The sequence below is a fragment of the Phacochoerus africanus genome, chromosome 11 (assembly GCF_016906955.1).
Source record: "Phacochoerus africanus isolate WHEZ1 chromosome 11, ROS_Pafr_v1, whole genome shotgun sequence".
In the NCBI taxonomy this organism is placed as follows: domain Eukaryota; kingdom Metazoa; phylum Chordata; class Mammalia; order Artiodactyla; family Suidae; genus Phacochoerus; species Phacochoerus africanus.
In genome coordinates, this window is record NC_062554.1 from 92723098 (window position 1) to 92735885 (window position 12788).

Genomic DNA, 12788 nt, shown 5'->3' on the forward strand with positions numbered 1-12788 from the left:
ATGGGATAGGTAATAACTATAATGTTTACCTTTTCTCTAGGGATAATATATTCATATATATTTAGTAAAAATAAAAATTTAAATTAAAAATAAAATACAGATTTTTTAAATTAGCATATATAAAATTCTTATTTCTCATCTTACTATTCACCTTGTTTTTTTTTTTTTTTAGGGCCGCATCCAAGGCATATGGAGGTTCCCAGGCTAGGGGATGAATCAGAGCTACAGCCACCGGCCTACATCACAGCCACAACAATGCAGGATCCGAGCCATGTTTGTGACCTACACCACAGCTCACACCAACACCAGCTACTTAACCCACTGAGCAAGGCCAGGGATCGAACCTGCATCCTTATGGATGCTAGTCAGATTTGTTAGCCATGAGCCACGACGGGAACCCCGCACTGTCCATCCTTTACAAAGGAAATTTGGGGGGGGGGGTACACCCACAGCATGTGGAAGTTCCTGGACCAGGGACTGAACCCAGGCCACTGCAGTGACAACACCGGATTCGTAACCCATGGCGCCACAAGAGAACTCCAGCAAAGCTAATTGTGAGCATTTATTTTTCAATGCAAGCAAAAGCTTAAGGCCTAATGAGACTCAATAAAGTAGTTTGAAAACCTGAGAATCTCTGGTGGGGTGACCAAACATCCTTTGTGCATTACATCGAAGATAAAAGCTCGGCCTCGACACAGCACAGCAACGTGACTTGGACAATACCCTTCACTCTCTGGAAAAAGAAACAGAGAACATAAGACTCAAATTTCTCAGAGGTGAACAAGAGTAAAGCTGCATATTTATGTCCAAGAGAAAAAGAATCATTCCCCTGATCAAATGTATCACATGAATAAAAACACGTTAATAAGTGACACAATTTTAGTTATGTTATGAATACATACACTTGAAACCGGTCCACGGGAAACATCCAGGAATCCACCAAAGTTTCAAATATTTGTACATATATTTGAATCAAATTCCAAACTACTGCAGGACTTTCTAGTTTTATGTATGTACAGGATGGGAAGGGAAAGGGTAGCAGAGAAACCCTGCAGGAGAGCTATTTGAATTAAGTTTCTTTGGGGGATGATTTTATTTTGTTTTATTTTATTGGTCATTTTAGGGCCACACCTGCAGCATATAGAGGTTCCCAGGCTAGGGGTTGAATCAGAGCTGTAGCCATCGGCCTACACCACAGCCATAGCAATGCAGGATCCGAGCAGTGTCTGGGACCTACACCACAGCTCACAGCAATGCCGGATCCTCAACCCACTGAGCAAGTCCAGGGATCGAACCTGCCTCAGGCACAGCCCCCCCACCCACCCAAAAAAAAAAAGAGAGAGAGAGATGGGAAAATTCAAAGAAATGGAAAGATATTCCATGTTCCTGGGTTGGAAGAATAAATATTGTAAAAATGGCTATACTGCCCAAAGCATTTCAGAGGTCAGTTAGGAACTATTTTCAATGGACCTGTTTTTGAATTCAGTCTGTATTAGTATGTCTGTACATAAGTCCTTTAAGGTACGGTGTAAGATGGGGATTGATTAATAATGTTCTTCTTGATACAGTGGTTAAGCTGTCATGGTTAGTATGTTCTTGAATTTATGGCCATGTGAAAAAAGGGCATATGGATGGAGCAGAGTAGGCATAGTACGTGTAGAAGCAGGTCTCTCTTGCTGGCTGCTCCTGCTCTGACCACCAAACACTGTATTTGATTGTGATCTGTACTGTGCAGATAATCTTCATCTATATGTGTTCCAAAGTAATCTTAGCTCTTCTGTGCTTGATAATGCTGACTCCTAAATCTATCTGCAGTCCTGAATTCTCCCCAGAATTCCAAACTTTGCATCCAACTGCCAATGTACATTTCCACTCAGATGTCCAAATGGTACCTTAAATTCAACACAGTCTTAAGGAAACTCTTTTCCTTCCAATTTTTCCCACCTCATTAACCAGTACATCTATCTAGCCCCTAGATACTCAAGAAGAGTAACCTGAAGTCATCTCTGATTTCTCTTTTTCTCTTACATCTCACAATCAATCTACAAATAACTCTGCTAACTCCAAATCTAAAAATATATCCGGAATCTAATAATTATTCACCACCTCCATGTTACCACCCTAGGACATGCCATTAGCATGGCTCACCACTACTAAAACAAGCTTCTACCTGAGCTCCCTGCTTCTATATGTCTCCCTCCTCAAAATCCATTCTTCACACAGCAGGTAGAATAATCTTTTTAAAACATGTATCTGTTCATAGCATTCTTTTTTTTCAAAACCCACTACTGGTATCTATTCACATTTTAAGTAAAAGCCAAAGACTTTAGTTGGCTTACAAAGTACTGTCTGATCTAGACTCAAGTTACCTTTCCAATCTGCCCCTTTCCTTCTCACCTACTCTGCTCCATCCATATGCCCTTCAAACATGCCACATGTATTCATGCCTGGGAGATTCCCCTGCAACACACGCACATACCACCACCACCACCAACAACAAAGTGAACTAAACAAAAAAAAAAAGTGTCAGATCATCTTATTATTCAGATCCTCAGGTCTTCCAAGTTGACTGCCTAAACTAAAACAGCCACACAGTTACTCATGTGGTTTGAATTCTCTATATTGTATTTGTCATAAACTTGCTGATATTTCTTCATGTTTTCTGATTATATCAGCTTTATCTCTATTTGCACCTTTTCACATGGCCATAAGTTCAAGAACATACTAACCATGACAGCTTAACCACTGTATCAAGAAGAACATTATTAATCAATACCCATCTTACACTGTAACTTAAAGGACTTATGTACAGACATACTAATACAGACTGAATTCAAAAACAGGTCCATTGAAAATAGTTCCTAATTGACATCCGAAATGTCTGTCTTTGCTACTGCTTTTTTCCTATCAATTTTCTCCTGTTCATCTTTTCAATTAATATTTGAACATTAAACTTTATGCCATAAATAACCTGATCCCTTAATTCTTTCTTTTAATTCTGGCTCTTGCAACATCAAGGTAAATGTGCCTGGGCTTAAGGACATTAAATATCTAATGAGTTTTCACAAAGAGAAGTTGAGTTTTACTTGAAAGTAAATCATACCTCTCATACTATAAGCAAAACTGGCAAATGAAATTTTATTTTTAAATAAAAATTTATATAAGAAAAATATCCATTTATAATGACATTCTGCAGAAATACTCAATTATTAAAATTCTAAGAAAAAAAAATTCTTGAACTAGAAGCCAGTAGTTACTACAACAGAATTTTCTATTTGAAGATATGCTAGGACACCAAGCAGAAAGTGCCATCAAAGTGACTATGAACACAGGGGTTCCCGTTGCAGCTCAGCAGTAACGAACATGACTAGTATCTATGAGAATGAGGGTTTGATCCCTGGCCTTGCTCAGTGGGTAAAGGATCTTGTGTTGCTGTGAGCTGAGGTATAGGTTGCTGATATGGCTCAGATCCTGTATGGCTGTGGCTGTGGTCAGCAGCTGTAGTTCCAATTCAACCCCTAGCCTGGGAACTTCCATTGCTGTGGTATGGGTCCCAGCCGCAGCTCATATTCCATCTCTGACCCAGGAACTTCCATGCACTATGGATGTCACAGAAGAAACTGTGACAAATTGTAGCAAAACTACCCAAATCCCAATGCTTTTACCAAAAAAATTACATGTTTTCTACTTACCAGTCCTAAAATAATTCATAACTGAATCTCTAGTGATTCCTGGAACCTTGCAGGTAGCAAACAGCATCCGGAATTGATACATATCTAGAGGAGTATTTCCAACTTTTTGGACAGGTATTTTTTCTCTATTAAAACAAACCAAAAGAAAATTATATTGACCAAGAAATCATTATAGTACTTATAAACCAAACAGTCACAGCTATAGTATTCATCCCTAAATGCATAAATTAAGCTTCTTAACATTTGCCACCTGAGGCCTTACATAAATACATAACTAAATTCACCTAACTATCCTTACTTTCTTAATAGCTGCCAGTAGTTCAAGACATGCCAAAGACATATACTTCCTCTTTCCAGTTGAGTGCCTTCCTTTGGAGGCCAGTAGTTTTCAATATGGGGTGCAGGACCCGCAAAGTTGACATTCAGTTGTGACGGTGTACGAACATCCAGGTAGGCAACATTCAGCCACCACTCTTCCAACTGTAAGAAATTAAGAACATCAGCCTGATATTATTGATAATACTTACATGTGTAACTGCTGGAGAGACACTCCATTCATTTTCTTTTCCTTTTATTACAATGCTATTGTGATCATTTCTTTCTTTTGGAATTACAGAATCTTAAATAAGTACTATACAGTGTTAAAAACATGACACAAGAAAGCACTGAAACAGATACCTTCAGATAGATCATAATGAAATCACAAACACACAACAAAGCACTCTAGGTATGTTTTCCCAGAATAGCTGGGGTACAAGAGATATTCCACGAATCCTCAATTACAACAATTACGAAGGCATTATCATGTTTCTTATTCAAGCAAAAACTGAAATGCTAAATTAGAAATATAAAATATTTTCAGTAGGCTTAAAACTAATTTAGATTTTTCAGAGTTCCCATTGCAGCTTAGCAGGTTAAGAAACCAACTAGTATCCATGAGGATTCAGGTTTGCCCCCTGGCTTTGCTCAGTAGGTTAAGGATCTGGTGTTGCAACGAGCAGCAGCATAGGTCACAGACATGGCTTGGATCTCTCATTGCTGTGGCTGTGGTGTAGGATGGCAGCTGCAACTCCGATTCAACCCCTAGCTTGGGAACTTCCATATACCACAGGTGCGGCCCTTTAAAAAAAAAAAACAAAAAACTAATTTAGATTTCTCACAGACACTGCTTTCTATGTCACCCTCTTTCACAACAGAATTTTACATTTAAATAAGTAGATCTCATCAAATTGCCCAGAGCACTTTTTGAAGAATGTGATGTCATAAACTATTATGAGTCATTTGGAAAAAGATCTAACTGAAAAGGATATAAGCAGAACAAACAACTTCTTTACCTTTGCCCTAATTTAATTAAGTCAATCAAGGCTCTAGATTGAGGAAAAAAAATAAAGTATAAAGTTTTCTAATTCCATCGTAGGTATAAAAGGCTAATGAAAAAAGATCAGCCTGCTTTTCATTTCTAAAACTAAATGATAGCTATAATCATTATTTCTAGACTGAGGCAATATCTTAAATTATGAAAACTCATCCCCTGGTTGATACTACAGAAGCGGAGTAGTTAAAATGAAAAAGTCAAAGAAGATTGCTTGTGGAAAATTATTGAGATCCTCAATAATTATCACAGCAATCTCCTTCATCTAACTGAAACACAGAATACTCATAGCCACTCTTCATTCCAATTTTGTAATGGCCCTTTTCTTCCATGCACTGTTTAAATATTTCTACACCACCAATGTGATGTCCTATGTTAGTGTTTTGAGGTTTTTTAGGATACGATTATTTGGACAAAATGTTTTTCTCAAGCATGGCCTACAAATCACTAGGATCAGAACTACAAAGAACAGTTTTTAAAATAAGGATTTCTGGGCCCCCATTCCACAGGTACTGAATCAGAATCACTGGTCCTAGGAACTCTGCATTTTAACAAGTTCCCCATATAATAAGAGAGGAGCCCACAGACAACACTCAAAACTCCCCGGAATTAAGCAATTCATTCATTCTTTTGAATGATGAAAGTGGCAACAATAAGAGTAAGGATTTTAAAATGAAAGCTAGTACACTTTTATTTTCCATTAAGTATCAATATTCTAATTATAAATAAAATAACATAAATACCCAATTTCGTTTCCCTTTTGCCCTTTCGAGTAATTTCTTCTGCAATTTTTCTCCAATACCATTTTGAAATTTTTGGACAATTGCTTCAGTTTTCTTATACTCTTCTTCACTGGCAAATGGCTTTACTATAAAGAAAAAATACGCATTATTTAGATGTCAAGTACCACAAACTCAATTATTTTTACTTAAATCTTGAGACTCAGTTATATAAAGTAATTACATTTATTGGACCACAGACCAACAATTTATAATAGAGCTTACAACATGAAAAAGGCTGAAAAGCAATAATGCAAAATAGTTAAAAAATGAAACAGTGGATACTATGTAGTCTGCTAACCATTTCCCAAAAAATTATTTTAAAATCATTCGAGGTGATGACAGTTAAAATGACAGACATGACTATTATTTAGCCCAAAAGGAAAGTAAATCCTGTTTAGCCATGACTAGGAAAAGTTAAAGCTTCTTTCCATTAATGTTCAGAGTTTTAAACATTATAAATGTAAATGCAGTATATATGTAAATTTAAGTGTAAAGCCTTCTCGAGGCAGTTTAGGGTCCCCTGTGATCAATAATGGTTTCCTTCACTCTCTCTCTCTCTCTCTCTCACACACACACACACACACACAAAAGGATCAGGGTTTCTAATCCATAAAAACCAAGTATTCTGAAAATTAAACTATGGAGATGAAAGTTAAGTCAGAAATCAAGGCACATTAATATCTTCCTTTTGTTTTATTTTGATTCTAAGTCTTATCTTAAAGTTAATTTAAATAGCTGTATTCAGAGAGCACAAGTGAGGTGAATAATCTGAATTTTTTTAAAAAAAGAAACAACAATTCCCAGATGAAAGTAGGTGGAAAAAAAAATTTTTTTCTTTTAATCAGAGGGCTGCCAGTTAAACAAAGTGAACTAAGTACATAAATTTATTTTTACTTCTAGAAACTTGCTAAAATAAGAGCATAACTAAAAAGGCATAACTTCATAAGGACAAAGAAAATGAAAGAAGAGAGGACAAGAGACAAGTGAAGCTTTTTTACAAATAAGAAAACACATGGGAAAAAGGTGACTGACCACAGAATGGACAAAGTTAGTATCTAGAGCCTGGAGAGTGGACGACAGCGAGAGATGGGGTGGGGTTAGGTGCAAACTAACACACAACCCCAGGAAGGTTCTCCAATTCAAGACACATGGACTTTCAAAGGCAGGGGACAAAGTGACAACTGAATCAACATCTGCAGAAGCAGCAACAACCACCCCATCCACACTCAACCCTAGAGATCTCCTTCATGCTTGAAAGCAGGCAACTGCTCCCAAGGGCAGTAGAAATCTGAAGGTTTACCCTCAGGAGAAGTTGTACCCAACAAGCAGAATACATGGATTCTAGCCCTCATTTTTAAAACGGGGATTACAATCAAAGTGTACACCCCAACAATGAGCCATCCCATCCTCTTCCCCTACTCAGCCTCCAAAACACTAGCATTCAGGCTTATGCCTTCTTGACAAAAGATTTTCTTTGGGGAAACCATCAGTCCAAGAGAAAGGAGTACTGGTATCTGGATATGTCCTAATGGAACTGCTAGATCTCTGTCCCATTACCTACAAGGCTCATTGTAAGGCCCACCACTCACCAAGCCCTAGCCATGCGCATAGGGCTCCTAGTAAGCTTTTTAGGGTCAGACTCTTAAATATGAATGATGAAAGATTGCCCGATATTTGAGAAAAGACTCTCACATGAAAGTCACAGAGAAGAAAAAATGAAAAAAAGGATTGATGATACCTAACAGTAAATAAACCAAAAAGGAACAGGCGCCAATAATGAAAGGAAACAATTTATTTTTTAATTAAAAGCTTCACCCAGAAAGATCTAGATCCAAATAACAGGAGTTTCAGAAAGACAGGGCTAAGAAAGGAGGAGAAAACTATCACAGAAATGATATTTTTAAAATTTCCCAGAGCTGAAGAATGTGGCTTTTTAAACTAAAAGAACCCATTGAGTATTCAGAGAAATAAATGAAAAAAACCCATGTACCATAGGACATCACTGAGATATTCAGAATAACAGGGATAAAGAAAAAGATTCCAAACACATGCAGGGAGTGCAACACAACAGGTCACATATAAAGGATCAAATAACAGAATGGCAGCAGACTTCTTCTTAAGAGGAAAAAACAGTGCCTTCAAAACTGAAGTCTTTTCCAAGCTAGAATTCTATACTCAGTCAATCTAGTATGAGTAGCATAAATACATTTTGTGGTCTGGATATTCTCCTCCCAGACACCCATTCTCAAGTAGCTACTGAAGACGCACTTCACCAAAAGAAAGGAAGAGAAAGAGTAAGACAGAACCCAGGAATTGGAGAATCCAACACAGGAGAGAGGTGAGAAGAACACCAGGAAGATTGCCACAGAGAGCCCCAGGAAGTTTGTCCAGCCAGCTCCAGAAAAGGAAGTGCTGAGTGGATCAAGGGGGTAGAGGGCCCTGGAGGGATGTCTCCAATAAGAAATGACATTGAGGAACTATCTAATGTATTTAAGTGGATTCAGGGATTTTCGGTATATTTGGGAGTGAATTAGTTGTGGATGGAAAGCAAACTAAGCAAATGAAAACTGAGGAAAATTTTTTTAAAAAATTGGGGGAGTTCCCGTCGTGGAGCAATGGTTAACGAATCCGACTAGGAACCATGAGGTTGCGGGTTCGATCCCTGCCCTTGCTCAGTGGGTTAACGATCCGGCGTTGCCGTGAGCTGTGGTGTAGGTTGCAGACGTGGCTCGGATCCCGAGTTGCTGTGGCTCTGGCGTAGGCCAGTGGCTACAGCTCTGATTCGACCCCTAGCCTGGAAACCTCCATATGCCGTGGGAGCGGCCCAAGAAATAGCAACAACAACAACAACAACAACAACAACAAAATTGAAGCAAAAGGGTAATCAAAGAACTGTACACTGAATGGTTCTCTTGTGAATAACTGAATAACCATAAATCCTCAAAGGTTGGGTAAATTAATTCAGGTAAATCTTGTGAATTTAAATCAAGTGAACACTAAATGGTGATTTTTGTACAACTACACTGAGGAAATGAGACAAAGTGCAGAGACTGTGTAACTATCGGGAAGGGAAGAGTTAGGGGGTGTAGGAGAGCAAAATCTACATCTTTTTAGGAACTAACATATAATATCTACAATTTAGAAAAAATCCAACAAATAGTAGTAGAAGAATGTTAGTTTATATCCAGAAGAAGCAGATAAAATATCTGAAAATGCTTGCCTAAAGTAGTGGGATTTACAGCGGGGGGAATGAGGCAGAGGACGACTACTTATTAGAAGCCTAACAGTACTACCTGGCTTTGAAACTATAGAAAAATGAACATGAGGAAGAAAGACAGAAATGTTTTGGCTGTTTTAAGGATACTTTTAATTATCATGAGCCTAGAGAAAAAGCAATTAGACCCTCACCAACTTATAACAATTCTGCAGTTTTCTAAGTTGCTAAAAACATTAACAGATATAGAGAGTTCCCATCATGGCTCAGTGGTTAACGAATCCGACTAAGAACCATGAGGTTGCGGGTTCGATCCCTGGCCTTGCTCAGTGGGTTGAGGACCTGGCGTTGCCGTGAGCTGTGGTGTAAGTTGCAGACACAGGTCAGATCCTGCGTTTCTGTGGCTCTGGAGTATGCTGGCAGCTACAGCTTCAATTGGACCCCTAGCCTGGGAACCTCCATGTGCCACGGGAGTGGCCCTAGAAAAGGCAAAAAGACCAAAAAAAAAAAAAATTAACAGATGCTAAAAGAGTACAACCATACCTGATTCAAGGTATTTTTTTAATGATTCCTCAAGCGAAGGAACAGGCAGTGATGGAAGAGAATCCTGGTACTGAAACGTCCGTTCTTCAGTTGATTTAGCCAATTGACTTTCCATGATGTGATCACAATAGGAAGACTAAAGAAAAAAGCACTCACAATTCAATCTCACAAACACCCTTTTAGATGCTAGTTCTAATTCACTATGTCAGTATTTAAGGACCAGAGCATATCCAGGACTTGGCCATAGTCCTTACGCACTGGTACACTTTTCAGAGCGAGAAAACCAATTTTAAAAACAAACAAATGGAGTTCCTGTTGTGGAGCAGAAGAAACTAATCCAACTGGTATCCATGGGGGTGTGGGTTCGATCACTGGCTTTGCTCAGTGGGTCGAGGATCCAGTGTTGCTGTGAGCTGTGGTCTGGGTCTTGGACATGACTTGGATCCAGTGTGGCTGTGGCACAGGCCAGCAGCTGCAGCTCTGATTCAGCCCCTAGCCTGGGAACTTCCATGTGCTACGGGTGCAGCTCTAAAAAGTAAAATAATAAAATAACGTAAAATAAAGTAAAAACAAACCAAAAAAAAAGAATGTAGACTTGCTAAAGGTCAAGGAGTCATCGATGGGACTAGTATAATTACCATGTACTGAGCACCTACTATTTGCCAAGTACTGCAGTAAGTGTTAAAGAAAATGTGTTGTCTCTGTAATCTTCATATTATCTCTGAAAGGTGGCATTCACTGCCATTTTATATAGGAAGTCAAAACTCTGAGACTTAGTAACTTGCCTAATGTCAAACCAACAATTGAAACCCAGATCTGTTTGACCACAATTTTGGCCCTATACAAAGGCTACATGATAGTGGGTGAAGGGACCTACAGCAGGTCTAAACAGGCAGGTAGAAATCAGATGTGTAGAAAAGGATAATGGGATGAGAGAAGGACTTTGAAAAGCAAAGTAGGAAGAGGTGTCTAAGAGTCATCCAACGACAGAGGTACAAAATATTACAGAATACTTAAATCACATGACAAGCTGCTGTAACCTAATCCTGCAGATGGTGTGAGGCCTACACAGAATGATCTCATGTATCCCCAACGGTCTTAAACATTTTCCACAAACGTATTCATTTTCATCAGAGAAATCAAAGTAACACAAAATGTGAATGACGAAAGAGTCCTCAAAGAAGCCTTCATAAACTGTATGTTAAAATAGCCATTAAGGAATCGAGGAACATTAATATTGAATACGAATTTCCTGTCCTTTCAAATACTACATGTTAAAACTAAAAGCAAAAATATTCCACTCCCAGAAAGTTACAGAATAAAACATCATCAAAAACAATGGTTTGGCAGAGACCGTTTTCAACCAATGTCAATTTTCCCCCTTTTTAACAGAATGCCGAGTTTCTGGTGGGTATAAGACACATAGCTTTATCTTTCTACCCTCCCTCTGAGGTCAGTATGGCTTAGTGACCTGTATGCTGCCTCCAGATCATACCGCTGTAAAGAACTACAGGTGTTCTCCCTGTGCTTTCTCCTTCTCACCGCCTTGCAAGAAAAGTGCCAAGTGGAACACCACCTTGGACCATGTATGGAAGCCATGTATTGAGGGTGTCAGAATCTTCCTACTAGCTCTGGACTCCTTCCTCTAGATGTACGGGGGTGGAGGGAAACCAAACAAACCTTTTATTTATGCCTTTGCAGTTTGGGCTTTCTTTGTTAAGGGAGAACTTGGCTGACACCACTAATATAAAGAGATAATCCAAAAATGAGGTGCAACAAAAATCTCATAATTCCTCAGCTTCTTCTACCTAATGACTCTGGCTGCACCACACTTTGACCATCTGTAAACATGGCTTCAGATCTAAAGGAAAGTAGATTCAGGCCTAAATACCAACTCTGTCACTTTCTAGCCATGTGCCTCCAGACAAATAACTAAATGCATGTGTAGAGAAGATACTCAAATCAGACAGAATTGTTATGATTTAATACCTGCAAAACCACATTACAAAAATAATCTGGTTGAGCTAACTATATCATACTAGGTGGAAATTCTTTGAATGGCTCCCCATGATTCTGCCCCTCTAATACCCAGAACCTGGGAATGTGAGATTATCACCTTTTTGACTGTGATGGTCTTATTGCACAACTGACCGTAAACTAAGAATATCCAGGTGGGCCTAATCTGATTACTTGCGAGTTCAGGGGCAGAAAGCTTTCTCCAGGTGTGGCAGATGATGAGCCCGGGAGAATAAAATCATGAAAAGGATTGGAGGTAATGTTTGGCTTTGAAAACGCAGGTGGTCTTGTGGAACTGAGAGGCCCCAGCTGACAGCCAGTAAGAAAATGGGGACCTCATTCCTATAACTGCATGGAAGTGAATTCTGCCAACAACTTAAATGACACTAGAGGTGGATTCTCCCCCAGAGCTGCCAGAAAACCCAGACCAACAAACTCATTTCAGCTTTGTGAGATCCTAAGCAGAGTAACCAGCTAAACCTACGCAGAATTCACAGCAATGGAGCTGCTAGCTAATAAATTTGTGTTTACCTGTTAGGTTTGTGATAAATTGTTACAGCAGCAATAGGAAACTAACACACATATATAGAAAAGATAAGCTATTCTCCATACATCCCTGCCAGTTACTAGATTCCAGAAAACTGAGGCTACCACCAATTCCATACTCACCAGTCTTAACTCACCATAAGTGACACAGTAAAAATACAAATTATCAGATTCTTTCATGGAGGATTATTTGTTCTGAATTCTCAATCACCAAGATGAAGTAATACAATTCCAAAAAAGCTATAAATGCATTAAGGAAGAAAATGATGATGCTGGATTTAATTACAGTGGGCTTCCTGGGAGCAGTAAGATGTAAGCTGAAGTGGAAAAGAGAACCAGGAAAACAAGTAAAATAAATAGATTATCACATACCAGGACACCAAGATGAATTGTTTAAGACTGCCAGGAGCTTGTTGCAACAATTCTGTTTTGAGATTACAGGGGTTTTAACTGAGCTGGTAACTGTGGGGAGGAAGAAAATAGCTTAACAATTGCAGGGGAAGGGGAATTAACAAAACTGGTAAAAGAAGGTGGAAGACAACGTCGGGGCTGGGAGGCCCCAAGCCTCAAACTTTTGGGAATCACAGCAAACACACGCAGAAAGTCCGTCTGCCAGAGAGCTG

The 12788-nt window shown here is 38.9% G+C and overlaps 1 protein-coding gene across 6 annotated transcripts in view; it reads right to left on the reverse strand.

The window, feature by feature from the left end:
- CROT (carnitine O-octanoyltransferase) overlaps nucleotides 1–12788 on the reverse strand; it is a 45070-nt gene that overhangs the window by 31783 nt on the left and 499 nt on the right. For 2 of the 6 annotated variants that reach the window (XM_047753031.1, XM_047753030.1), the window contains exons 2-7: nucleotides 12289–12482; nucleotides 9604–9739; nucleotides 5808–5932; nucleotides 3991–4172; nucleotides 3693–3817; nucleotides 625–733 (exon numbers count right to left, since the gene is read on the reverse strand). In XM_047753031.1, coding sequence (XP_047608987.1) covers nucleotides 625–733; nucleotides 3693–3817; nucleotides 3991–4172; nucleotides 5808–5932; nucleotides 9604–9739; nucleotides 12289–12345 — 734 coding nt within the window. In that variant the 5' untranslated portion in view covers nucleotides 12346–12482. Of the gene's footprint in view, nucleotides 1–624; nucleotides 734–3692; nucleotides 3818–3990; nucleotides 4173–5807; nucleotides 5933–9603; nucleotides 9740–12288; nucleotides 12483–12537; nucleotides 12628–12788 lie in introns of those variants that run through there. The other 4 variants (XM_047753034.1, XM_047753033.1, XM_047753032.1 and 1 more) reach the window with 3 other exon arrangements.